Here is a 26,989-nt window from a genome sequence, read left to right on the forward strand (position 1 = left end):
ATGTATCAGTTACAATACTGTTGGGGATGTTTTCCAGTATCATTACAGCATCAACGCAGTGATTTTTATATCCTGCCAGATGAAGTGCCAACTCAACATGTGTGAAAGGGATGCAACGCTAATGGCCGCGAGTTATTCAAGTTATTTGAAGCGCTCATCCAAACACTTTTTTTTTTTTACACCTGTGTACAGGTGCTGTGACGTGGCACTTGTACTTCCACAGTTATCCTCAAAAACAACTTTGGTCTACTTCCTCCTTCACTAGCAGACAACTTTCCCTCGTCGTCCTAGGTTTAGGCTGTGTGGTGTGGGTAAATGTAAATGAAGTCAAATTGATTGTTGGCCATATTAATTAATTAATTTTAAAACAGCAACAATACCCACATTACAAGATTCTTGGCAAGATTATTAGCAAGTTGGATATTTTTTGACCTTGCTTGTAGGCCTACTCCGTTTTCTCCAGGAGTAAAAAGAGAACGAACCCAAAATTAGGAGAATCAACAATGGCTTCAGGTAAACAATCTTAATTTCAGTGTTTCAGTCCTAGAATGTTACCATGAACAGGAAGTGTATCATGTTAGCCAGGGGCGTCCTTAGACCCTTTTTACTGGGGCACATTGAGAGAGAAGGGAAGGCCCTCCAGTGGCTTGTTGAGAAATGTGGGAACAGGTATCATGTCCTCAACAATGAGAACAGGGGTGATGACACTCAGGTCCCTGAGCTGCTGGACAAGATGGAGGAGATGGTGGCAGCAAACAGAGGAGGCCACTATAGACCTTTTTTGAAACGTAAACAAGAACAGATCAGTTTAGAACTTAAGGCCTTGAACTACATCCGGCTAGCTCGTTTCCTACATTATCGCTAGCTACTTTACCATCGAGTTAACATGATATAGCGCATATTACCATCAATTAACTGGCTGTAAATAGCAGCGATACATCGAATAGTGTCCCCTAACCGACCCACTGGATCAGAACGTTATTTATTTTAGGCTATAATTTATTTTAGGCTGATCTAAAATTGATAGCCTACTTTGGTAGAGCTAGACGCTTATCTATCCCGATGTCAACCACTATTTCAAACAGTAGCTACATTAGCCTACCAAATAATATTTGGTAGAGTGCGTTTACAGTTTCAGTAAAGAGGTTATTGGAGCCTATAAAAGTCTGATGCCTACAACTTTTTTTTTAAAGCAACGGTCGGGGAGGTGTGCAGCGGGTAGGCTATATCTGCTGGTAACTTGTTGAATAACTGCTGTGAAATTGTAGTAATGAATAAACGCGCCGATAAATGTTCAATATGATCTGCTGTTTTTCACCCACCTGTCATTTCTGAACCCAGTGTATGGTCGAAGGTTAAAAAACAGGTGGATATGAGAGTTGGCCATAGCCTCGGACTAGGCATGCAGTGTCAGATCCACAACCGAGTAATCTCTACTAGTATAAAAAGTATATTTATTGTTCAGGTGGATCCCTTGCCTGTTGCGCAAATTTATTTCAGTAACCTTTAAGCCAGGACACATCGCCACTGATGCTAGGCATGATTGGAAATTCCCTTCCATGACTAATTATGGCACCCCAAACCACCTTTTTAAAGCACTAACCCAGATAGCAAACTTCATTGAAACTACACTGAATCAACATTCCGGTTTCAACGTTAATTTCAATGAACCAACGTCAGACTCTGATGTTGACCCATCATCATTTTTCACCCTTATTTGCAGATATCCCAACCTGTAGACTCATTTCCGGGAGGTGCCCCCCGGGGCGCAATCGGGACACATGCTGTGTCTACTACCGCACACTTTATGAAGTACACTGCAATACAGTGCCATGCAAAACAGTGCACTTACATATTCAGTGCACTCTGTCGCTGATAAGTGCTGTCTCAAATGGAACACTACTACGTTAAACACTTGGTGGAAGTGACGGACGCAAATCTGCTCGCCACACCCGCAAAACCAGCCAAAATGAACGCGCTTCTCCACTTACGTGAAGAAAGCTGCCGAAAGGGCTCCTCCTTTTCCGCTACGTAGCCAAGATGGTGCCTGTTTAGGGCGAGTAGTGTCCATCGTTGCACACTGATTTTTTGGACCGTTTGCATTGCGCCATCCTGGTAGCCTACTTTCAGTGCACTGAATTATTCTGGTTTTGTGAGTGAAGCGCCCTAAGCACTGAAAGTCAGTGCTCGAAGTGCACAAATGCGCGGTAGTAGACACAGCTATGATGAACCTCTCACCTGTCTGTAACAGAAATAACCATTGGAGCTAAAAATCCTACATCCCAGATTTCCGGGAGATTATATAGCATTTGCGGGCGTCAGGGAGCCGCTATTGAAATGGGGGAGACGCCCGGGACTAGATTAGAGAGGTGGCCAATATGGCGGCATGAGTACACGCTCCCTGACATTACATGTTATTAGTTTAGCAGACACTTTAATCCGAAACGACATACAAATGTATTATCATATTTTTTTATCATATTTTCTTTTGTTGAAATTCCTTCTGTTTTGTTTTTTTGGACTGTTTGAATAAAGTTGAATGAAATGTAGATTTGGAATGTGCGGTTCTGTGATGGAGGATCTGGGCCTTATCAGACACCCCCCTATAGGAGGCTCCACCCCCCCTAAACCCTGATGCCCGTTCACCTGGAGGTTGGGGGGGTGCTGCCTGTGGGAGAGCCTGATGTGGGGGCTCTGTCCTGGGGCAGCCGGCTCCCTGACGCTCCCATGGAAAAGTGTTGCTCCTAGGCCTCTGACATCACCTCAGACCTGTCCACCCCCCCACCCCTCTACCTTATATTAGTCTTCCCTCATTTCCCATTAAGAGTAATCCATGAAGGAAAGATATTGTTTTTATTTAGGTAAATACTAGTTCTGCAGTACAAAAAAAGATGTTTAAAAAACAAATTTGTTTCATTATTTAGACACAACAAAAACCACATTTCAAATAGTGTGCGTTTCATAATTCCATTGGCACTCAGGTACAATTACCAACTAACAACAGAACATTTAGTGAATAGAGATAGTCAAAAACACATTTAACATAAAACATATTTCGATATGTTTTTCTAACAGGCACAGTGTGCGGATGCTTGGGGTTTTAGAGAACCCCCCCCCCTGGTGGTAGAGATGCGTTACTGCAGGACTGGTCTCTGGCTGAGGGCAGCTTCACATGTGCTGAGGGTGGTTCTGAAGGCAGGTGATGAACTCCTGGACCGCTCTGCCCTCAAAGCAGATCTGATACACAGCTGCAAACAGCGGGTACCTGAGAGGCAGACACACACGGCACCAAGTTGTAAACATAGGCATTGATATACCGCTTACATTGATGTAGCAGCTGTTAATAAACCACATTGTTTTGGCTCGTGAAAAGGACAGAGGCCAGTGTTGGCTAGTGTTAATGCTAATGTTCATGCTAATGCTAACGCCTCTTTAAAGAGAGGGAGATATTGGACTCACTGTTTCACCATGTCTCTCTTCATCAGAATCTTGTACACCTCAGCAGAGGTTTGTGGACCTTGTAGCTTCTGACCGTTGAGCATCTCTACCTCCAGCTCCTCAATAGACTGCAGACACACACACACGCACACATTTTAATATTCCACACAGAGGTGTAGATGAAGTATAATCAAGTATCCGCACAAGGAAACCATCCGCCTGGTGGGATTGACCTTGGAGGACTTGGCGAAGGCCTCTGCCACCTTGCGGTTGCGTCCCCCGTAGCAGGTGGTGATGAGGTCGGCCACGCCGCAGCTCTCCAGGAAGGTGACGGAGCTGACCTGGCCCTTCAGGGGAGGAGTCAAGGAGTTATGATGTGTTCCTGGTAATCAATCAGTATAGATCACATTTCAGTCTTGCTATTTGCCCATATGGTCCATCTTTTTGTTCATTCATATACAGTATATAGTGTATATGTGTGTGTTTGTGTTCCTTCTGTAACCTAAATTGGATCCTGAGTTTGAAAGGCATTTCTTCCTGACCTTGCAGAAGAGCTTGGAGAAGGACACCATCTCCATGAGACCCAGACGGATGACGGCAGCCTTGGTGTTGTCCCCGAAGCCCAGACCGTCACAGAAACCTGCACCCACGGCAACGATGTTCTGGGCCAGACAGACGGGAAGACGTGAGCATGCACACCGTACCCCAGCAGCGTAAACTCACAGCAAATTAATCAAATATAACTGTTCCATGTGGAGGGCTGTAACTGTCATGTGGAGGGCTGTAACTGTTCCATGTGGAGGGCTGTAACTGTCATGTGGAGGGCTGTAACTGTTCCATGTGGAGGGCTGTAACTGTTCCATGTGGAGGGCTGTAACTGTCATGTGGAGGGCTGTAACTGTTCCATGTGGAGGGCTGTAACTGTCATGTGGAGGGCTGTAACTGTTCCATGTGGAGGGCTGTAACTGTTCCATGTGGAGGGCTGTAACTGTCATGTGGAGGGATGTAACTGTTCCATGTGGAGGGCCGTACCTTGAGAGCTCCACACAGCTCCACCGTGTCACTCTCCTGCACCACGGTGATCCTGAAGTTCGGTGTCTGGAGCAGTTCTTTAAACACCTGGCCGTTTGGCTCATTCTTCGCCCCTGTTTCGGTCAAGATTTGAACGTGTAACTGAAGTTCCCAGTGCGGGTGTAGAGATGTCAGATTTGTACAACCTCAAGAAAAACCTGAAATGGTGTTGTTTGACGGTAAAAGCAGCGATGGCCTTACCAATGGTGGTCTCACAGAACTTCTCGTCTGCAACCTCGTTGGCGATGTTGGCCCCCATCAACACACTGACTTCTATCTCCAGTTTCTCTCTGATGATGTCAGAGATCAGCTTCAGACCCTCCGGACCCTCGTCGATGCCCTGGACGAGGAACAGAGAGGAAGATCATGTTTTCCCCCCTTTCTCCTCCCTCCTTCTTGTCTCTCTCTCTGCAGAATTTGTGCGGTGACTCACAGCAAAGTTTAAACCACATTTTCTTAACACTTTGAAACTGTTTTTAGAGCCTGTGATCAGATCATACAGGATTCCTCTGAGTTACTCAACAGAGGCGTCCGTATCTCACACAGATAGCAAGACAGGGCAAAGTCAGAGCGCCAGGGGACATGATAGTGTTTTCCTATCTAAAAGATCCAGATCTATACCAAGCTGCTCTTACTTTGATGAGGGAGATCCCGATGGTTCCCTCTTTGATGTGTGGTTTCATCTGGTCACAGAGCTTCCCGATGAACTGGTGTGGGATGACAAACACCAGCACACTGGCTCCTTTCACCGCCTCGGTCACCTCGGGAACTGCAACCTGAGGGGGGCCGAGACATCAGCTTTGATTACATTGATGGGATCATCTTCTGGATGTGGACCTACATTCATATTAAAGAAATCATGTCAAATGTAAGCTATCTCGCCTCTCCTAAGGAGATAAGTATTTAACGATGTAAACACATGGCACTGTGACAGGTAATGACAGTCCTTAATGTGTTCAAGGCCCTTAATGATGAGGAATTAAGGTCAAGGTTCACTCGCTTATCAATGGCTGATTGTTTTAATACATTATCAAAGTCCCTGACAGACGTAAGTCTATTCACACTTGATCGTTTTCCCAGCACAAAAGTACTCCTTACCACATTTTTGGGCAGTTTATGACCTGGTAGATATTTGACATTCTCGTGTTCCGTATTAATGATCTCTGTCAACTTTCTGCCATCGATCATTTCTTCATAAACCCACATGTTTACGATTGGATCAAAGCGGTTGGATCCTTTAACTTTGTGTCCAATGATTTTGGCTATGGCAGAGCCCCTGAAAAAGAGAAACAGTAGGTTTCAACCTCACACGAGACTATTGACACCTAGCCAGATACTCCAATTGGCACCTAGCCAGATCGATCAACCAAAATGTAAATTTGTGCTACATTATTAAGTCCTTACTTTTCATTAGTAGGCTACAGTACTTTTTTATTTGAAAATAAGCCATCTAATTGTCACAATTAAACACATAATTCGTGTAGGAAAAACAAATCCATACCAGTTTCCCGACCCAACGATGCATACTTTCTTTGCAGGCATTTCTTGGATTTAGTCTGGTTGTCTGTAAAACTCCTGATAGAAGATTAGCGTACTTTCAGCAGGTCGTAATAGTTTGATTGTCAACTTCCTCATACGCCCAGAATTCTTTAACTAAACTAGAATGCTCCACCCTGTGATTTGATTAGCTCTCACTGCTGCCAGCTTTTCCTTTCTTCTCCATAGCTGTAAAGTAACAAGGGTGCGTCTGGCAAACTAGGTATGTACGCTTGTCATGACAAGCATTTTCATCCACTGTAATTTGAGCATTTTGCCGAGAATCCATCGACAACATATTGACTGTGAGTCGAAAGATGCAGCTAGGAACTTTATTTTCTCAACCTCAGAAATAGTAGATATATAGTTTAAAGCTTCAAACGAGATCAAATGCACTTGCAATATGTGTCATCATGAGACAAACACAATCGTAAAGGTTAAGCACAGTAGACATAGAAAGTTGGGGGGGCTTTTATTTTGAAGTCAACTGTTTATGCCACTTTGACAGCTCTCGCGGATTGATCACGTGTTTCAGTGACAGATTATACTGTAAACAATTAATTGCGGGTTTTATTCGAATATACTGTGATGAAATTATTAATCCGTCAATTAGATAGTCTATCTACATAGCTAGTCTATTTACCTAGTTATCTAAATGTCCGCGTAGCGTAATCGGTGTTAAAAAAAAAACATGTATAGGGGATGGCACTGAAAGCAAGGCCTGTAAATAGGCTAACTCTAGCTAGCTGGCTACCTATAGTACTTGAACAAATCTGTTGAGAAGATTGCGGAGCTAGCTATCTTCCTCCTAGCTAGTCTCGAGGTTTGTAGCTGGCTAGCTTGTTAGATATTAGCTAAAGTTACTAGTAGTGTCCTGGCACTTAAGCTGGTAGATAGCTGGTACCCTGGCAGACGGACAGTGTTTGAGCGAGCTAGCCATGACTATGCAAGGAGAAACAACGGCATTACGAATCTCCGACAGTGAAGGCAAGCTTGATGTCCTTACTCAGAACAGGACTCCGAGTTCAGGGAGGACTAGTTCGAAAGGCTGGCAGTACAGGTATGGTGACATCTGTCTGGCTATGCTATGCTAACTAGCATAGTATGATGCTTGCCAGGGTTTGCTGGACAGTTACCGAGAGTGGACTAGATGCTCCGCTGTGTGTGAAAATGTCCTATTACAGACACTATTCCCACCATGTCATGTGTAGAAGCATAGTATGAGCACAGTCAAAATGAATAGTGATGTGACAGCAGTCCCAACTATCGAGCACAATAGCATACTACCCGGCTGGCTAACTGCTAACTGACGAGCTGCCAGATTTAGTTAGCCAACTGAAATTTAGTCTGAAATTGAACTTGGGTCTATCTTGTAGACCACTTGCACAACCAGTAAAGCAAGTAGTGCTAGTCTCTCTACTGTGCGGCTAGACACTAGGTCAGGTGTTTTCTATTAGAAAGCTGGTTTGCCAATTCCAGTTGATGTCATTAACCGTTTATCAGTAAACACTTAACCTGATCGGTCTTGATTTTGTATAGTGACCACATGGAAAACATCGATGGCTACTTGATGAAATACACCAATCTGGTTACAGGATGGCAATACAGGTGAGTGGCTGGTTCGCACAAAAGGGATTATTCTATTTCTACCCAATATTATGACATTGAAATGAGCCACACTTGGCGTCAACAATAAATAGCTTTACTAGTGTTAATTTGCCTCTTACAGGTTCTTTGTGTTGAACAATGAGGCTGGGTTACTGGAGTACTTTGTCAATGAACAGTCCAGGCCCCAGAAGCCTCGCGGGACTCTCCCCCTGGCCGGGGCTGTCATATCCCCGAGCGATGAGGACTCCCACACCTTCACCGTCAACGCCATCAGTGGAGAACAGTACAAACTCAGGGGTTGGTAGATAGCGTCTCTCACGCTCTCCATTTTAGCTAAAAATACTTTGGTTTCAATCACAACTTGCTCTACCATCCAACTTCAGTTCATAGCTGTAGACAAACTTTTTTGCTTGATCTGCTCTAAACTAAAATTAAAAAAAACGCTCTATAAGCATATCTCAGTGTTGGACTAATGGACAGAGAATATTTTCAGACTGAGTGGTTTGGCGATGTAACATCTCATCCATTGTGTATTGATTCGGAATGTTTTCTAATTATCTTCTGTTGTCAAGTTAAACATTCTCAGGGATCAATGCGGGTTTCTTGTCTGAAGTGTATTGAGATTCCCTGGTATGTGTGTGTCTCAGCCACAGACGCCAAAGAGAGACAGCACTGGGTGAGCAGACTGCAGATCTGCACACAGCACCACACAGAGGCCATGGGGAAGGTGAGACCAGAGCTCTCTCTCTCTCTCTCTCTCTCTCTCTCTCTCTTCCCCCCCCCTCTGTGGCTTGCTCTGTCTCTCTCTCTTTCACTGTCTTTCTATCCCCTTTCACTCTTACTCCCTCTTGTTCTCACTAACACTCACTACAATCACTTCACTTAATTGTCATGTAGACACACTATCTTGAATAGAGCATGTACATCACTTCCTGTTTCGTGTCCTTTATCTGACTCAGCACTGTGTCCTGGGTCTTCCTCTTTACAGATTACATTTTGTTGATCATAGCGTTTAGTTTCTACTGTTAGTTTCTTTGGCTTTGATGTCCTAATATCATTCGCAGTTTCTAATCTGAACATACCCAAAGCTAATATTAAGCATTATATATACACAAACTGTTGTGGGGGGTAAATACATAAAAATACAGATAAACCCCCCATAAATGTTCTTTGTGGCTGTGCTCAGAGAACATGTGTATCCTCATATTAATCAATTTTTTCTTCTTCTTCTCCCATGTTGTTGGTGTGCTCAGAGCAACCCTCCTCCCAAGTCCCGCAGCTACTCCACCGTGTCCCAGGGCAGCGGGAGCTCCCCTCTGTCCCAGCGCCGGCCCAGTCACAACGCCGCCTCCGTCTTCAGCATATCCCAGCTCCACAAGGGCTCCTCTCTCTACTCCAGCAGGAGGTCACTGCTGCCTGACCACCTGATGGACGCCAGGGAGGTGAGACAGGGAGGCCAGGGAGGTGAGACGGGGAGGCGAGACGGGGGAGGCGAGATGGGGGAGGCGAGACGGGGGAGGCGAGACGGGGGAGGCGAGACGGGGGAGGCGAGACGGGGGAGGAGAGACGGGGAGGCGAGACGGGGAGGCGAGACGGGGAGGCGAGACAGGAACGCCTGGGATGCGAGACATGGAGGCCAGCGAGGTGAGACAGGGAATCCAGGGAGGTGAGACAGGTACGCCAGGGAGGTGAGACAGGAAGGTGAGACAAGGACGCAGCCTCTGTCTTGGGTTACCCTGTAAAACCAACAGGAAGTGAAAACCAGATTAGGTCTAATCCCCTGTAGCACAAGTGTGTCTGCTTCCAAAAAGTTACTACCACTTATTTTTCTTTCATGTATTTTTCTTGCATGTTCCCCATAGCAACAACCATTAAATCACACCTGGGCTGTCCAACTCTGGTCATGGAGAGCTACCGGCCTGTAGTTACTCATTCCAACCGTAGTCTGGCACACCTCACTCTAATAATAGGGTGACAAACTGAATCATGTTTCTTCCAGCTTGTGTTGGCGTGGAAACCAACAGGAGGGTTTGCCTCCAGGAGTGTAGGGTTGGACAGCCCTAATCTAGACTCATTTAATGAAAGGAATGAAACCACAGACACAATCATAATTATAACAGTGTTCGTTATAGCAGATACTTTTAAATAGAACATGATACAGGGCGATTTGAGCCTGTTATCTCTTTACCTGCAGTGAAAAGCTCTACCGCTGATCTGCACCCATCCCAACTGTCCACAACCCATCTCCACATAGCTAGCACCTGTTGTAATCTGTCCCCTGATCTGCACCCATCCCAACTGTCCACAACCCATCTCCACATAGCTAGCACCTGTTGTAATCTGTCCCCTGATCTGCACCCATCCCAACTGTCCACAACCCATCTCCACATAGCTAGCACCTGTTGTAATCTGTCCCCTGATCTGCACCCATCCCAACTGTCCACAACCCATCTCCACATAGCTAGCACCTGTTGTAATCTGTCCCCTGATCTGCACCCATCCCAACTGTCCACAACCCATCTCCACATAGCTAGCACCTGTTGTAATCTGTCCCCTGATCTGCACCCATCCCAACTGTCCACAACCCATCTCCACATAGCTAGCACCTGTTGTAATCTGTCCCCTGATCTGCACCCATCCCAACTGTCCACAACCCATCTCCACATAGCTAGCACCTGTTGTAATCTGTCCCCTGATCTGCACCCATCCCAACTGTCCACAACCCATCTCCACATAGCTAGCACCTGTTGTAATCTGTCCCCTGATCTGCACCCATCCCAACTGTCCACAACCCATCTCCACATAGCTAGCACCTGTTGTAATCTGTCCCCTGATCTGCACCCATCCCAACTGTCCACAACCCATCTCCACATAGCTAGCACCTGTTGTAATCTGTCCCCTGATCTGCACCCATCCCAACTGTCCACAACCCATCTCCACATAGCTAGCACCTGTTGTAATCTGTCCCCTGATCTGCACCCATCCCAACTGTCCACAACCCATCTCCACATAGCTAGCACCTGTTGTAATCTGTCCCCTGATCTGCACCCATCCCAACTGTCCACAACCCATCTCCACATAGCTAGCACCTGTTGTAATCTGTCCCCTGATCTGCACCCATCCCAACTGTCCACAACCCATCTCCACATAGCTAGCACCTGTTGTAATCTGTCCCCTGATCTGCACCCATCCCAACTGTCCACAACCCATCTCCACATAGCTAGCACCTGTTGTAATCTGTCCCCTGGCCCTCCCCACTCCTCCTCAGATGATGGTGCAGGCCCAGGGGCAGCACAGGGACCTGATCCAGGGCATCGAGGGCCTGCCCCCAGCCCCGGGGCCCCCCCTGTCCCCCCTGGACCAGGAACTGCTCATGCTGAAGGCCACCTCCATGGCCACCATGAACTGCCTCAACGACTGTCTGCACATCCTCCAGCTGCAGCAGGTGGCCCGGCAGGCCAGCTCTCTGGGAGGTCAGTCCAGACCAGGGGAGCTGTGTGTGTGACTGTCTGTGTGTGTGTGTGAGAGTGTGAGCGTGTCCTTGTTTGATTGAGTCTGTCAGTGTGTGTGTTTGTTTGATTGAGTCTGTCTGTGTATGTGTGTGTGTCCTTGTTTGATTGAGTCTGTGAGTGTGTGTGTGTGTGTCCTTGTTTGATTGTGTGTGTGTGTCCTTGCCAGATTGAGTCTGTGACTGTGTGTGTGTTCCAGGAGGGGGTGTGTGTTCATGCCATCACCCTCACTGCTTAGTGCATGTTGGATCTGATGTTGACAGAGGAGGGAGTGTGGAGCTGCAGGGACAACATGGCATCACTTGCTTTGTTGTTTGAGCCTCTCCTCCTAGTTTTACTATCTAACGGTCATCTGATACTGACCCTGTTTCTGGCAATACTGAGAAGGAAGGTTATTAGTTTTCAAAGACGGCGTGTGTGTGTCCGTCCTGTACCTGTACAGACACAAATCATTAGTTGTGCTGTCCAAGCTCTGGACTCCCAGCAGGACAGCCTCTCTAAATGCACGGCTCGACGGCGGTGGAATTATTCTCCATAATTGATGAGGAGCAGTGCCTATTCTTACAGGCTGTCTCCAAGGTAACCTGATCATAAACAGGGAAACTGCATTAAATGTTGATTGGCCATCTCCACGGTTACCCATGAGATCAGATGAAAGGATCACCGATTGAGAGATTGGGGCCTGTGCCTGACTTGTTAAACCAGTATCCCGGTTGAAATGTGGCAAACAGTTTGTTGACAGTTTCATAGTGCTAGAGAGGTTTCCGGGGTCTTATCCTAGTGTGACATACAAGCTCTTGTTATTCACCATGTATATTTCATGACCCCAAGCAGGGGACGGAACGTCGGGACACCCAATCAGACGAAGCCGTCAAGTACCTCAAGTCAGGTTAATTAGTATAGCCCCCGCCCTTTTTCCATGGTGATTAGCAATCAGAAGGGAAGCCGAAAGAGCTTATCCAATAGGAGGTCGGGGACGTATCCTTTTGGGGCGGGGCCTAACGTATCCTGATACTCTGTCGGTGGCCGGGGTCAGGTGGCTCTCCACGGCTCAGTTGGAGCTCAGTCCCTCCCCTCTGCTTGGTGGCAGCGCCCGGCCGTGTGTGTGTGTGTGTGGATGCTCTGGGTCTGTGCTGCCGTGGTCTGGGGCTAGGGAGCCAGCGTGTGGGCACCATGAGCAGCTGTGAGCCTGTCTCCTCCTCCTCCGCAGGCCCCACCATCGAGTGGCTGGAGCCCCAGCTGCCTGAGCTGCTGAACAACGGAGGCGGCCTGGCGGGGTTCCCCCCCGGGGGCCAGGTAGACCTGGAGGGCAGCCGTCTGGACCTCACCAGCACCGAGTCCTGCAGCTTCTCTGGGGTAAGACTGGGGGCAGGGGGGGACACTGGTCCTGCTGCAGGGAGACAGCCACTGTGAGTGTGTGGTGTGTGCCTGTACTCAACCAAGTCAACTCCACCTATGTTCAATAAATGCTTTTTTCCTCAAACGAACATGAGAAACTTTCCTCCAGGATCTACCCTTCATAATGAGTGCTGTGAATAGGATGTTACTGCCTTCAAGGGTGTGTACTGCTCACGTCTGTGTGTGTGTGTGTGTGCTCACACTACTCTTTTGTCCGTGCGTGTGTGTGTGTGTGAGCAGCAGGAGGACATAGACGAGGAGGAGGAGGCGGAGGACTCGTTCTCTGATAAGGAGGAGGACCTGGGGGTGGTGGAGGAGGAGCGCAGTGTCATCCTACACCTGCTGTCACAGCTCAAACTGGGCATGGACCTCACACGGGTCAGTCCTGTTCCCCCACACACACACACACACACACGCACACAGAGTCTTAGATGGGAGGCTCAAGTGGACAAAGACACTCTATATAGTAAGGCAGGCCTCAGGCCAAGGTGAATGGTGATTATAGCACAGCAGAGGGGTGAATAATATCTACAGTTACTGTAACCGCTCTTGTCTCTCTCTCTCTCTCTGTGTGTGTCTAGGTGGTTCTTCCCACCTTCATCCTGGAGAAGCGCTCTCTGCTGGAGATGTACGCAGACTTCATGTCCCACCCGGACATCTTCGTGGCCGTCACCGACGGCAACAGCCCCGAAGAGCGCATGGTTCGCTTTGTGGAGTATTACCTCACATCCTTCCACGAGGGCCGCAAGGGAGCCATCGCCAAGAAGCCCTACAACCCCATCATCGGGGAGACCTTCCACTGCTCCTGGAGGGTGCCCAGGACCAGGGAGGCGCAGCAGGACAGCCCCACCGCCCAGGGCTGCCCCACCGCCCAGGGCTGCCCACCCGCCCAGGACTGCCCGCCCGCCCGGGAAAGCCCCACCCAGGGCTGCCCCCCAGACTGCTACCAGGTGCGCTTCACGGCCGAGCAGGTGTCCCATCACCCTCCGGTGTCGGGCTTCTACGCAGAGTGTCAGGAGAGGAGGATGTGTGTCAACACGCACGTGTGGACCAAGAGCAAGTTCATGGGCATGTCCATCGGGGTCACCATGATAGGAGAAGGTACTGTTCACCATGATGCCCATCCACACTCCCTACTTCTGCTCCGTCATGTCAGTCAGGCTTTTCTATTGAGGGGTTTGTGACCAGAGTGTGTGTGTCTCCAGGCTGCCTGCACCTGCTGGAGCACGATGAGGAGTACGTGTTCACCCTGCCGTGTGCCTACGCCCGCTCCATCCTCACCGTGCCCTGGGTGGAGCTGGGGGGCAAGGTCAACGTCACCTGCCCCAAGACGGGTTACTCGGCCATCATCACCTTCCAGACCAAGCCCTTCTACGGAGGCAAGCTGCACAAGTGAGTGTCCCCTTCTGCAGGCCTGCGGGCTGCTGCTCCCAGCTGCTTGCATGCTCCGTAACGGGTCACATGTTCTGTAACCAGTAACATGCTCCGTAACGGGTCACATGTTCTGTAACCAGTAACATGCTCCGTAACGGGTCACATGTTCTGTAACCAGTAACATGCTCCGTAACGGGTCACATGTTCTGTAACCAGTAACATGCTCTGTAACGGGTCACATGTTCTGTAACCAGTAACATGCTCTGTAACAGGGGAGGGAGGGTCCTCTAGTCTAGTGGCCTGACATTGTCTACTCGTCTGGTTCCCAGTCAGTTTACGGTGTCGTCCTTAATGGTGACGTGTGTGTGTGCGTGTGCACGTAGGGTGACCGCGGAGGTGAAGCACAACACCACCAACGCGGTGGTGTGCCGTGTGCAGGGAGAGTGGAACGGAGTCCTGGAGTTCTCCTACGGCAACGGTGACACGCGCGTGGTGGACGTCACCAGGCTGCCCGTCACTAAGAAGCGGGTCCGGCCCACCAACAAGCAAGGACCCAACGAATCAAGGTCTGCTCTGAGAAAAAAGGAAAAACTAAATGTCTATGAAAAGGAATGTTGTCATCGTTGTGTGGTGAGGATGGCCCTGTGTGTGGACGTTTCTCCCCACTGCAAAGTCACCCCTCATCATGTGTGTGTGTGTGTGTGTGCATGTGGGAGTATAGGGAGTCAGATGGCTGAGCAGGAGTCAGGCTATTAATCAGAAGGTTGCCGGTTCGATTCCCGGTCGTACTAATGACGTTGTGTCCTTGGGCAAGGCACTTCACCCTACTTTCCTCAGGGGGAATGTCCCTGTACTTATTGTAAGTCGCTCTGGATAAGAGCGTCTGCTAAATAACAAAATGTAAATGTGTGTGTGTGTGTGTGTGTGTTTGTGCCAGGCGTCTGTGGCAGCATGTGACAGAAGCTCTGCGTCAGAAGGACATAGACAAGGCCACGGAACACAAGCGCCTGCTGGAGGAGAGGCAGAGGACGGAGGAGAGGCACCGCGGAGAGACGGAGACCGCCTGGAGGACCAGATACTTTGACAGCGAGGTGTGTAGGTCGCTGGCGCTGGGGGAGCTTGTTTTGTGGCTTAGGGCAGCATGGGCGATGAGATGCTGTAAAACTGTTCTGAAAGCTAAATCTACTGGGAAAATCTATTTTTTTATAATAATATTATATAATAGTCTTCCTTGAGGGTTTAGGTTGGTTGAGGGGCAGTTCTATGGGCGTATGTGAAGCCCTCTGTGACATGCTTGCGTGTAAAAAGGGCTATACAAATACATTTGATTTGACTTTACACAACCTCAATCTGACTACTTTGAAGTTATATACGTTTTTTCCGTTTTTTTTCTTTGAGATCACAGTCAATCCCTTTTGAAAGAATCTCAAGATGCCAGGCTTAATGTGCGTCATGTGACATGTCATGTGACCTATTGGCTAATGTTTTCTGACTCATCTCTTTGGCAGGGTGAAGGCTGGGTGTATCACAAACCACTGTGGAAAAACACAGCCCTCAAATCTTAGGCCCAGCAGCCAGGCGGATAATCCGACGGATGGAACCACGCCCGCCCCCCCCTTCCCGGGGGGTGTGTGTGTGTGCGCGCGCATGTGTGTGTGTGTGTGTGTGCGTATTTGCTGGTTGGTGTTCTGTAGTGGTTAAGACAAAGAATGACCTCCACGTCCAGGCACCTACGTGAAGTGGAGACAATACCAGACAGCCGTGATATCTCTTCTCTCTCGCACACACGCACACGCGTGCACACCAAGCGAGGGGCACTGGAGGTGCAAGCTTTCGTACCCTGAATCACCTTTTGTATAGTCAACCATTAGACCAATGAGGACATATTCCTGTACAGATTAAAGTATCTACGCAGCCTTAACATTGTCAGATGAGTGAAACTCTTGTTGGCTTCAACTGAAGTCATGAAAGGGAGAGGGAGGGGGGGGGGGGGTTGGGTTATTTACAGTTTATTTACCTCGTTCCAAGTATGTCACTGTTATAGAAGGGAGTTTAGGCCAGCCGTTCTCTGGGAAACCTGTGCTATCGGCAGGGGGAGACCTGGTGTAGCCACATTCCCTTATTTGGTGATATCTCAGCTTGCTGTGAGCATGTTGAGACACAGAATTATGCTGAAAACGGTTGTTTTTCGACCCCGCGCAGTGTGTGTTCTCGTGGGTTTGGATGTGTGTAGGGAAATTGCGTGACATCTATGGAATGAGTTTGGCCTTAGTGGCATGCTGCATACAAGTCGACTAATCTTATGTTCTTTAAATATTCCCCAGAAAGTTACTGCAGTTATTGTCTGTGATGTTTGTGATTTGTGCACAAGAACAAATGAATGTCTTTCTAGCAGATTTGGATACTCGCTCCAAATTGACCTCCTGCTTGATAGCTGATAGAAACACACTTATATGCATGACGGACAAGGCATTTCTGTTCACCTTGTACTCTACAAGAAGCTGTTGTCAGCATTAAAATTTGTTATCATTAATATTAAAAGCTTTTAACCAAAATAAGCTGTTTTCCCCCCCTTTGATGCATAGATTTTTTTTCTTGTGCAAAGAATGTTTATTGGCTGATGGACTTGTTTGGATTTAGAAAAAGGGAAAAAAATCGGTTTTGTTTTTTTTGTGTCGATATCATCCAGTCTACCGAAATGTATTCATAGCTAGCGTCTAGGGTTTATAATACATACATAATCAACCAGAATGAGGAGCAGAGAGAACAGACTCTTTATTCAATCAATGTTCAAGTCAATGTTTATCTTTTGCATTGATGAGTGATCCTCCACAATGTGGTGCCTTATTAAGCAGTAACCACCTGTTTGTCTTCCAGTGTCAATATTACTCCACGTTCCCAAATCACAGCTGACAGTCTTAATCCATTGTTGTATTCCTTTCACACGCATCCTGTATATAAATCATGTGAATGATGCCAGGCAAGTACATGTTTTTTAGGGGTATTTATGTTAGGCAACTCTTTCTAAGAGAGAGAAAGATAGGTTTGTGTGTTTTGATTTGTGTGGAAACAGAACCCCAAATGCTAGTTCATCTTATCCTGTTGACTTGGTCATCTCATTGTTTTGCTGACCTGTGAAATGCACTGACGTTGAAGGTAACACGACACTTGTAGTCTTACATATGTGTGATGATAATGAACGATACAATAAATTGCCTATCGATTATGTATTATTTTGTCTGTCGAAAGTAGTTATCTGTACCTACTGCATGTTCGGCTGATGAATTAGAATGCTATACGTTGATTATACTCCGTAGTCCAATACGATTATTTTGATTTATAGTTTAGCAAAATACTTCCTAGTTTGACTTAGTTTAGATGTTCTCTAAACTAAATCTGGTAACGGAGTGATTTTGTTCAAACCTGAAAAGTGATGAGTCGAGAGAAGTTCTACACAGGGAATTGAACAAGCGAAAGTTTTTACTGCGCATGCGGGGTATCAGTAACTGCGGAAACGGGGATGGCGGATGCTGTGAGTGAAGAGTCGGGGACGACAGTAGACCAACATTCACCCTCATCAGACCTAGAGAAAAATAAAAATAACACGGTAATTACTCATCCCACTGGCAGGTCATAGATGTAGTGCATTTCGAAAGCTGCTAAATAGAACCAGTGACTGGCATGGCACAGAGTGCGTTATTGATGCAAGTGACAACCCATATGCTGCTTCCATACTAGCCCTTTAAACAGCTTTATGCGTTCAGTTTGAAAACAAAACAAATATAATGTCAAATATTATCTTGTAACAATGTAACCCTCACAATTTCGCTACTGTGAAGTGGTATGGGGGGGGGGGGGGAACAATCTGAATTCCAATTTGCTCCCGCTTAGTAGTGCTCTGATGCGCACACGATAGATAATATTCGCTGCATCGTAGCAATACTGATGGTTGATAACGTGACATAGCAAGTATGGGATCCTGTTGTGTTGACAGTCAATTAAAATAATCAAGCAATGGGTAACATATCCCAATATAGAGTAGAAGACCGCATGTAAAAAAGTGTATGAGTGGTCATTAAAGATAGTAGACGTGGTTTTCCAGATGGCGGAGGGGTCCACGCTCACTCAGAGGATGGAGATTAGTGTGACGGAGGCAGAGAAAAGAAATGGAAAAAACGCCGTGAACATGCAAGAAACCTTCACTGTGTATCTCATAGAAACTCGGTAAGAGACCAGCGTAGCGTTCAGTATACCATAGCCTCTCAGTGGAGTACCTAACATGTTTATTTCAAATCTCAGATGATGTTAAAAAACACACCTACGTAGTTAAAGAGTTCAGTTGTATGTGTGTCTGTAAGGCCTATGGCTGCAATAGCAGAAGGACACAACCCGGCCCCAGACTCTCTGTGGAGGAGATACAGCGAATTTGAGCTTCTTCGGCACTACCTGTTAGTAACATATCCCTTCATCATCGTGCCTCCACTGCCTGAGAAAAGGGTAAGTTCAAACCTGGCAACCTACAAAGTTCAGGCTGTATCCCAGAGAGAAAAGGGTTAAGTTCTGCAACCTAATGAGTTCAGGTTGCAGCTGAGCATCTCCTGGTCTGATTGTTGTGCTTGACGTGCAGGCAGAGTTTGTATGGCATAAGCTGTCTGCCGACAACATGGACCCAGACTTTGTAGAGCGTCGGAGGGTTGGACTGGAGAACTTCCTGCTTCGAGTGGCCTCACACCCGGTGCTGTCCAATGACAAGATCCTCTTCCACTTTCTGACTGAGGTACGTACATTTTGTGTTGTGGTATGGTTTGGGAATCTGAGTCTGGCTAATAAGAACAGGCTTGATCGGCTTGTCAGAGTGGCCAGTAAAGTCATTGGAGTAAACCAAGTTCAGCTCTCTGAGCTTTATGTTAGGCAGATCGTAAGGAAGACCCAGGCCATATCGGCTTGTACTGAACATCCCCTGAAGGGGGGGTTTGAGCTCTTGCCTTCAGGAAGAAGGTAAAAAGTTTCCACCCACAGAACAAAAAGATTTGGGGACTCTCTCGTTTGTTTTGCTATTGGGAGGCTAAATTTGCATAAATGAATGGCACTTATTTCTGGGTTCAAGTGATCCTTGTGTTGTTGTCTCTGTATGGTGTCAGGTATGCTGTTTATGTAGTATTTGTGATGGATTGAATGTGTTTTAATACCTGTTTAATACAAATGTCCCCTAGTGGGATCAATAAAACTGACTTGACTTGTACACTAGTCATTCAGTAAGCCATTGACATGTAGGTTTGATAACAGGAAATGGTTTGTATGGTACAACAATATGGGGTTTTACCAGAAATAAAAGTATGGTTTGAGAAGGTTTTTTTCAGAGCCCCCAGCTGAGAGTTGTAGTTTTTGTGCCAATTGTAGTTTTCTCCTCCTCTGTTACAGGAACATGGCTGGAAGGAGGTGGTGTATGACACAGGATTCCAGGATAAGGTATTTCCTGCCAAACACATCCATGTATATCTGACTGGAGGTGTACACACAGTAGCCGCTTCTTGTTTTGTATACACAAAGTATCATTTTGAAAGCAGCTGTGTGTGTGTAGTTTAGGGGTGGAACGGTACACTGAAGTCACGGTTCGGTTAGTACCGCGGTTCAGACATCACGGTTCGGTACGAGTTCAGTACAATGGAGGTAAAAGCTAAACAAAAATGCAGAAGCAGGGCTCCAGACTAACTACTGTACATGCAAGTCTTAGCTAAATGTATGATGCGCTTGTTGATCAGTCCTCCTACACCACGACACGATAGGCTACTAGCTGAGCAACAGCGCAAACACAGGCAGGGATACAGTAGCAGCAACGCCCGTGTTGTATCACCCGATGTATGACTCTCTGGATTGGCACCCCCTCGCGGGAGCGCGCGATTCAAAGAGTGAAGGATTTCCGTCTTGATATCGCATCCAAAAGAAGGGGAGACAGAAGTCTCACATTATACCGTCTTTGTTGTTGAATTCAAGAGAAGGATGTCCGTTATCTGTGTAAATATCAGATGCTATTTTCTACACAAAATCCTTAAAATTCGTCATTCAAACGGTATACGCGAACCAACATTCTTGCTCCGCGACATCGCATTCTGAGGAAATATACCCCAGTATGATCATGATTATTGTATCAAAGTATTTCACATGGCATGGCTCTTGATACTAATGTATAGGTTCAAAGGCATGCGATTTTAATGCAGTTAGCCTGTGCGTAGGGTGGGTTTCTTAGACAGGTCGAAAACAACTAGCCTGACGTTGTCATACTCATAATTCTAGTCAAAATATGAGTCTGAGAACTCTCCGTTGGGCTTTGACCACGAGGCGTGTTTCAAACGAGCCTGGAAAAAAATGCCTCTTCGCTCAATTGGATAGATCTACAACCAATCAGAGCAACAGAGTTTAAACAGAAATTAAACTTTTACCGATTCCCGTAGGAAGGACGGCAAAAACATATTTTCCATCGACAAATGACTTGATTGCGTCTCTCTGTTCCTCTTTCAAAATTAATGCGCTGTCGATGTCTTCTAAAACAGACTCGATGGCAGAATCATAACATCCCAGATCTCCAGCGGTAGCCATGTTTGTTCAAAACGAATTCAACTTAAGCGCTCTTTTGTGTCGTGGGTGATTACGTTACTGTTGATCATCTGTCCATCATCGTATAAAGCCCGTCCTGGCAATTTCATTGGTTCGCCCAGATTCTGGTTTTCTGTAGTTGGTCCCCAATACGAGACCCTCCAGACCCAACTTCCCGACCAAATTTTTTTGGGGGCGGGGAGAAGTTGGGCTGGCAGCCAGGCTAGGCAGAAACTAGAGAGGCCTGGAAATTTGGAATTTATTGGGTGTGTACAACATCATCACACGTTAGCAACAACTCATAGATACTACGCTCTGGATAAAAGCGTCTGCTAGACTAAATGCACGTTCTAGTAAGACAGCAATATCAGCGAGCCCTCAGTATTAGCACCGCAGCTAAAAGTCTAGGAACATTTAGGCTATTTTTCGCTATACTTCCACTACGAACATTCATATTTAGCACTAGCATAGGCTACGCCCTAGTGCAGCTGCTGCTGCTAGCTATCTCTGACTCACTCAGGCACAGCTTGGCTACACAGGTGGCGGCGCCAATCAGTTTCAGACCTAATGCGGGGCCACAGATTGTCCCTAAAGAACACGAATATCTTACAGTAGTTCCGCATTACATTAATTAATTTGCACGCGAGTTTTATACATTTTTATACCGTGTATTCTCCGTGCAATTTCACGAGCCAAACCGTGACGCCCGTACCGTACGGTTCGGTACGAATACATGTACCGTTCCACCCCTAGTGTAGTTGCACCTTGTTTTGCGGTACAGTATTCAAACCTTACTTGGTTCTCCTTCAACTCCAGGCAGACTCCAGGATCCGAGCTCTTAGTGCCACGTTCAGAGTGAAGAGTCCTGACAAGTAGGTGGCCTCACTCCTACCTGATCTATACAGGCTGGCTAGGAGCCTGATCTATACAGGCTGGCTAGGGGCCTGATCTATACAGGCTGGCTAGGAGCCTGATCTATACAGGCTGGCTAGGAGCCTGATCTATACAGGCTGGCTAGGGGCCTGAACTATACAGGCTGGCTAGGGGCCTGATCTATACAGGCTGGCTAGGAGCCTGATCTATACAGGCTGGCTAGGGGCCTGATCTATACAGGCTGGCTAGGAGCCTGATCTATACAGGCTGGCTAGGGGCCTGATCTATACAGGCTGGCTAGGAGCCTGATCTATACAGGCTGGCTAGGAGCCTGATCTATACAGGCTGGCTAGGGGCCTGATCTATACAGGCTGGCTAGGAGCCTGATCTATACAGGCTGGTTAGGGGCCTGATCCATACAGGCTGGCCAGCTTGGTCTTTAGTGTGTTGTGTGGTGAATGAAGTTCTAACCTCTCTGTTCTTTATCCTCTCTAATCTAGACGCTTCACAGAGACGAAACATTACAGCGACGAACTTCAGTCTCACACGTCTCAGGTGCTTCGAACGAGAGCTGTAAGTTAAACACACCCAACATTTCATGGTCTTTTAAGATGTGTGTGCGATTGTGTGTGCAGGATTTTCATTTTCTACTCTCATCTTTCTCCAGAGAGTAGCAGACAGACTCTATGGGGTGTACAAGGTCCATGCAAACTATGGCAGAGTCTTCAGGTAGGATTTTTGATTTGATTTGACCAAACATTTTTGATAGATGAAGGTATTTCAGGTGACTTCAATATGTGGAAGTATTATTTTGAAATACTCACTCTCTGTGTGTGTGTGTGTGTGTGTGTGTGCGTGTGTGTTTAGTGAATGGAGTGCCATAGAGAAGGAGATGGGAGATGGACTGCAGAGTGCCGGACATCACATGGACGCGTAAGTATTCCTCCGTAGACGATCCTCTGGGGATGCAGGGGAACCCCTCCTGTGGTCCCTGTAGCTGTAGGCCTGACACTCTGCCAGCTATGTGGGTCCTAACGGAGGTGCTGAAGGCTAACCCCAGTCTCCCTCACTAACGGGGGCCTCGTTAGCAGGTATGCTGCTTCCATAGATGACATCCTGGAGGATGAGGAGCACTACGCAGACCAGCTGAAGGAATACCTGTTCTTCGCAGAAGCCCTCAGGTAACTCTCTTAGCGGCAGAACTTGAACGATTGAGCGAAGCCCTTAACTCTACAAAGACTAGCCACCACCTAAGATGGAGCTGAATTGAAGCTGTGTTTGTGTCTGGCTGCAGGGCTGTGTGTTGTGTTTGAAGCTGTGTTTGTGTCTGGCTGCAGGGCTGTGTGTTGTGTTTGAACCTGTGTTTGTGTCTACCTGCAGGGCTGTGTGTTGTGTTTGAACGTGTTTGTGTCTACCTGCAGGGCTGTGTGTTGTGTTTGAACCTGTGTTTGTGTCTACCTGCAGGGCTGTGTGTTGTGTTTGAACCTGTGTTTGTGTCTACCTGCAGGGCTGTGTGTTGTGTTTGAACCTGTGTTTCTGTCTACCTGCAGGGCTGTGTGTTGTGTTTGAACCTGTGTTTGTGTCTACCTGCAGGGCTGTGTGTTGTGTTTGAACCTGTGTTTGTGTCTACCTGCAGGGCTGTGTGTTGTGTTTGAACCTGTGTTTGTGTCTACCTGCAGGGCTGTGTGTTGTGTTTGAACCTGTGTTTGTGTCTACCTGCAGGGCTGTGTGTTGTGTTTGAACCTGTGTTTGTGTCTACCTGCAGGGCTGTGTGTTGTGTTTGAACCTGTGTTTGTGTCTACCTGCAGGGCTGTGTGTTGTGTTTGAACCTGTGTTTGTGTCTACCTGCAGGGCTGTGTGTTGTGTTTGAACCTGTGTTTGTGTCTACCTGCAGGGCTGTGTGTTGTGTTTGAACCTGTGTTTGTGTCTACCTGCAGGGCTGTGTGTTGTGTTTGAACCTGTGTTTGTGTCTACCTGCAGGGCTGTGTGTTGTGTTTGAACCTGTGTTTGTGTCTACCTGCAGGGCTGTGTGTTGTGTTTGAACCTGTGTTTGTGTCTACCTGCAGGGCTGTGTGTTGTGTTTGAACCTGTGTTTGTGTCTACCTGCAGGGCTGTGTGTTGTGTTTGAACCTGTGTTTGTGTCTACCTGCAGGGCTGTGTGATGTGTTTGAACCTGTGTTTGTGTCTACCTGCAGGGCTGTGTGTTGTGTTTGAACCTGTGTTTGTGTCTACCTGCAGGGCTGTGTGTAGGAAACATGAGCTGAGCCAGTTTGAGCTGGAAGTGGCCTCCCAGGACCTCGTCTCCAAGAAGCAGCAACGGGAGGAGCTGGCCACTGGGGTAGGTTCACCTGGACACACCTGGTCCATCTTGTCACACCTGGACATACCTGGTGCTCAGGGACATGAGAACATTGTAGCCCACTCCATACTCACTAACTGTTCCTTAGTACATTCAATCGCACCGAAGAAGAGACTTTCCTGTCAAGAGCTTGATTATAATGACAAATGACAGCGTCATAATGCAGTGACAGAAGACTGGGTAGGTGACCCATCATCTCTGTCCCCAGATGTTCAGAGCGTTCTCCTTCAAAGGCATGACCAACAAGCTGTTTGGCCAGGAGACTCCGGAGCAGAGAGAGGCCAAGCTCAAGCTGCTGGAGGAGCAGATCGTCGAGGGAGAAGACGCAGTCAAGGACAAAACTGTAGAATGCAAGTAAGTCCCTCCTCCTTAACTGCATGACCTGTTCCTGTAAAGGCCTCAACATAACGTGATGGGCGGTTTAATGTTTGTCAGACGTTTGTCTATGTTCTTGTATGCTGATATGGTGTGTGTGTGTGTGTGTGTGTGTAGGGAGCATGTGAAGGCAGCTTGGGTGGACATGCAGCGCTTTAAGGAGCAGAAGGACAGGGACCTGAGAGAGGCTCTCTATCGCTACGCTCTCATGCAGATCAGCATGTGTAAGAAGGTGAGCCAGCTGCATAGATAATACTGTGATGTAGATCAGCATGTCACTCATGCACGTAACACCATCAGGCCAAAAACAGAGAGAGGAGATGTATAAGGTCGATGATGTGGGTCATGTTTTTGACCTGATCGATTTTACCCATCTACTCTTTCTTCTCTCCTCTTCATCTCCTTCTCTCCCTAGGGAATTCAAGTCTGGGGCAACGCTAAAGAGTGTTTCCAGAAGATGTGAAGGTCTGTCGCTTTATGTTGTCATAGAGCAACTGTCTAACTGGGTTACTACACTGCACAACAACAAAGTGTTTAATACTGGTTGACGATTAGAAAGATAACAAGCACATCACTTTTCTCCAATTCAATGAGTTGTTTTATTTAGGTGTTTATTAGGAGTGAGTTTGGAGAGAGACAGAGATGGTTAACTAACAATGTAATAATAATGTATTAATTTAGCTGATGCTTTTATCCAAAGCAATGTACTTTGGTGTGGATTTGAACCTGCAACCTGCAGTCACATGTGCGAAACACTGAGCTACACCTGCCCTGTACGCTGGGAAAAGATCTACTTAACAGGTGATCATGGTTTACTTGAATGAAGACTCAGAGCCCTCAGTGATGGGGGTGGGGGTGGTACTCAAGGGACTGAGCACTACTGAGGTAGCATAACCACAAGTGGATGTCTCAGACTGTGCCTAACTGTCCAGTTCTTTAATGTATGCATGATGGTTTTTCAATGCAGGGTCTGAGCTAAGAGTTAAAACCAAAACAAGTGCGACTGATACTGAATTCCTGCAATAATGAACGCAAAACAACTGTTTGGTTAAAGCACAATGTCAAAGGATTTCATATGAGGAGCAAAGACTTATCGTGGTACTTAATGAACTTTGGTTTAACTTGTAAATAATATTATAGCATGTGTTATAATCGATACATTTTTCAGTGAACATTCATCTCGTGTATGTTGATTTGCCAAATATATTACAACTTTTAATATGTAGATTTGAATTATTCCAAGATACATTTTATCTATTTTGTCCTGCATTAAACATTGATTTTTTATCTTTTCCCTGATTTCTGAACTTGGCATTTAATTTTATGCATCACTGTCTTACGTCTACAACTAATCAACAAACATTATTACCACAAAATATGTTTAAGTTACAGGATGAAAACATATATAAAATAGAGAAATACATGTTAAGGTAAGCAAAAAGGCACAGAAATATCAATTTGTTTTATATATATGATTTATATATATATATATATGATTTATTTCATAAATATTTGATAGATGTATATTCTCATATTAAGCAACACAAAAGACAAGGCAATGATATGGCACACAGCCAGCCTATAGGCTGTAGAACAGTTTCAGAGCATTAAGGACATTCTTACAATGACTTACAAAGAATGCAACATTTCAGGAGTTGGTCTATAATAAGGATAATCTTCATTGTGAACAGTAGCAGATGGAAAAATATATTTCAACAAAACATGACAAGTTCATCAATACCCCACTGTGGGCAACCTTGTATGTGACATACAGACATTTCCCATCTGAAGAACAATATGGCACAGTTCAAGCTTTTGTGGAAGGGACCTTGAGGTAATGTAAGTAAAATGCATCTTCATAGTTTGCAGAAGGGCTAGTCCCACAGCATGTTCAGGTGTAATGACTAAACATCAACAATGAACTAGCTTGTGAGAGAAAGAGGAAATACATTCAATAACATGGAACGAATACACTTAAACACACTTTGAATCCAACAAATGATTTTACTTTTACAATACAACACATTTAGATAATTACAACAACAGCGACAATGATATACTTACTGACAGCTTATTGTTATAAAATATGCGAGTTATTTATAATATTTGTATCCTTAAAGCAAGATAGTGTTTATGGTCATCATCACTCACTGATAGCGGGGTTCCAGTGGAGAGATGTGATTTGTGGCACCTGTCAGTCAAAAATGTTTCTGTTTAACAACAAGCAGATGTACAGAAAAACGAACACACACTTGACATAAGGTAGTCAGTTGACACAGTATATAGAAACAGTTACATTTTTAGTTATGTATTAAAACAAAACATTAACGGTTCCGGTACTGCATACCCATTTCAGGTTTGGACTGTGCCAAAGCCTCATTGCACAGGGGACATCAGGCATGGAATATAGTATTTATAGGGGTGCTCTCGGCTCTGATTTAAGGCAAGGGCACTAGGAGGTAACTACGGCAACAGTAGGAATCAGTACGTAGTATCAGTACCAGTTGCAGTCTAAAAAGCCAGCAACACTATAACAGTGAGATTTTGCAGAATAAATAAAGTTATGGTCCCTTTAACATCAGTAAAATACATCATGGGAAAATGACCATCTTGAGCCTTCAGCCCTATGGAGATCAAAGAAAATCAAAGAAAATAGTCTTTGGTAAAAAAAAAAAAGATATTACAATGGTATGGTGTTGGGGAGTGAAAAATATGCAGAGATGGGAAGTAATGAAGTACAAATACATTTTACTGTACTTAAGTACATTTTTCTGGTATCACTATTTACTGCACTATGAATGTTTCTGACATTACTTTCACTCACTTTTACACAAATATCTGTACTTTCTACTTT

General features: G+C 46.2%; 3 protein-coding genes across 6 annotated transcripts; 2 read left to right on the top strand and 1 right to left on the bottom strand.

Moving 5' to 3' along the window:
- Positions 1 to 2,836: 2,836 nt before the first annotated feature.
- On the bottom strand, positions 2,837 to 6,102 carry LOC124474354 (glycerol-3-phosphate dehydrogenase [NAD(+)], cytoplasmic-like). The gene is made up of 9 exons (XM_047030379.1): positions 6,011 to 6,102; positions 5,608 to 5,785; positions 5,145 to 5,285; positions 4,711 to 4,849; positions 4,471 to 4,583; positions 3,981 to 4,100; positions 3,672 to 3,785; positions 3,460 to 3,566; positions 2,837 to 3,265 (listed from the first exon to the last, which is right to left on the bottom strand). The coding sequence occupies exons 1-9, from the start codon at positions 6,049 to 6,051 to the stop codon at positions 3,169 to 3,171; spliced, it is 1,050 nt and encodes a 349-aa protein (XP_046886335.1). The 5' UTR covers positions 6,052 to 6,102; the 3' UTR covers positions 2,837 to 3,168.
- On the top strand, positions 5,292 to 17,167 carry LOC124474351 (oxysterol-binding protein-related protein 11-like). 4 transcript variants are annotated; one of them, XM_047030375.1, is made up of 13 exons: positions 5,292 to 5,377; positions 7,585 to 7,653; positions 7,775 to 7,950; positions 8,301 to 8,380; positions 8,907 to 9,095; positions 10,922 to 11,126; positions 12,373 to 12,518; positions 12,801 to 12,938; positions 13,142 to 13,661; positions 13,766 to 13,952; positions 14,318 to 14,500; positions 14,872 to 15,025; positions 15,443 to 17,167. In XM_047030375.1, the coding sequence occupies exons 1-13, from the start codon at positions 5,322 to 5,324 to the stop codon at positions 15,497 to 15,499; spliced, it is 2,160 nt and encodes a 719-aa protein (XP_046886331.1). In that variant the 5' UTR covers positions 5,292 to 5,321; the 3' UTR covers positions 15,500 to 17,167. The 4 variants fall into 4 exon arrangements, with proteins under 4 accessions (XP_046886331.1, XP_046886332.1, XP_046886330.1 ...); XM_047030376.1 differs by lacking the exon at positions 5,292 to 5,377 and adding an exon at positions 6,185 to 6,268; XM_047030374.1 differs by lacking the exon at positions 5,292 to 5,377 and adding an exon at positions 6,291 to 7,105.
- A 243-nt stretch (positions 17,168 to 17,410) lies between these two features.
- LOC124474353 (sorting nexin-4-like) lies at positions 17,411 to 25,434 on the top strand. The gene is made up of 14 exons (XM_047030378.1): positions 17,411 to 17,541; positions 18,037 to 18,158; positions 18,293 to 18,431; positions 18,562 to 18,711; positions 19,356 to 19,403; positions 21,345 to 21,400; positions 21,902 to 21,974; positions 22,069 to 22,130; positions 22,269 to 22,334; positions 22,493 to 22,582; positions 23,640 to 23,739; positions 23,969 to 24,114; positions 24,253 to 24,367; positions 24,551 to 25,434. The coding sequence occupies exons 1-14, from the start codon at positions 17,455 to 17,457 to the stop codon at positions 24,596 to 24,598; spliced, it is 1,302 nt and encodes a 433-aa protein (XP_046886334.1). The 5' UTR covers positions 17,411 to 17,454; the 3' UTR covers positions 24,599 to 25,434.
- The last annotated feature ends 1,555 nt before the right edge of the window (positions 25,435 to 26,989 follow it).

Source organism: Hypomesus transpacificus, chromosome 12, assembly GCF_021917145.1.
Source record: "Hypomesus transpacificus isolate Combined female chromosome 12, fHypTra1, whole genome shotgun sequence".
Classification (NCBI taxonomy): domain Eukaryota; kingdom Metazoa; phylum Chordata; class Actinopteri; order Osmeriformes; family Osmeridae; genus Hypomesus; species Hypomesus transpacificus.

Coding starts and splice junctions, on each gene's coding strand:
- LOC124474353 (XM_047030378.1), top strand. CDS start 17,455: ATGGCGGATGCTGTGAGTGAAGAGTCGGGGACGACAGTAGACCAACAT. Junction 22,335..22,492: donor GCCGGACATCACATGGACGC/GTAAGTATTCCT, acceptor CCTCGTTAGCAG/GTATGCTGCTTCCATAGATG. Junction 24,115..24,252: donor GACAAAACTGTAGAATGCAA/GTAAGTCCCTCC, acceptor GTGTGTGTGTAG/GGAGCATGTGAAGGCAGCTT.
- LOC124474354 (XM_047030379.1), bottom strand. CDS start 6,051: ATGCCTGCAAAGAAAGTATGCATCGTTGGGTCGGGAAACTG. Junction 5,786..6,010: donor ATCGTTGGGTCGGGAAACTG/GTATGGATTTGT, acceptor TCTCTTTTTCAG/GGGCTCTGCCATAGCCAAAA. Junction 5,286..5,607: donor ATAAACTGCCCAAAAATGTG/GTAAGGAGTACT, acceptor GGCCCCCCTCAG/GTTGCAGTTCCCGAGGTGAC.
- LOC124474351 (XM_047030374.1), top strand. CDS start 6,984: ATGACTATGCAAGGAGAAACAACGGCATTACGAATCTCCGACAGTGAA. Junction 7,654..7,774: donor GTTACAGGATGGCAATACAG/GTGAGTGGCTGG, acceptor TGCCTCTTACAG/GTTCTTTGTGTTGAACAATG. Junction 15,026..15,442: donor CCAGATACTTTGACAGCGAG/GTGTGTAGGTCG, acceptor TCTCTTTGGCAG/GGTGAAGGCTGGGTGTATCA.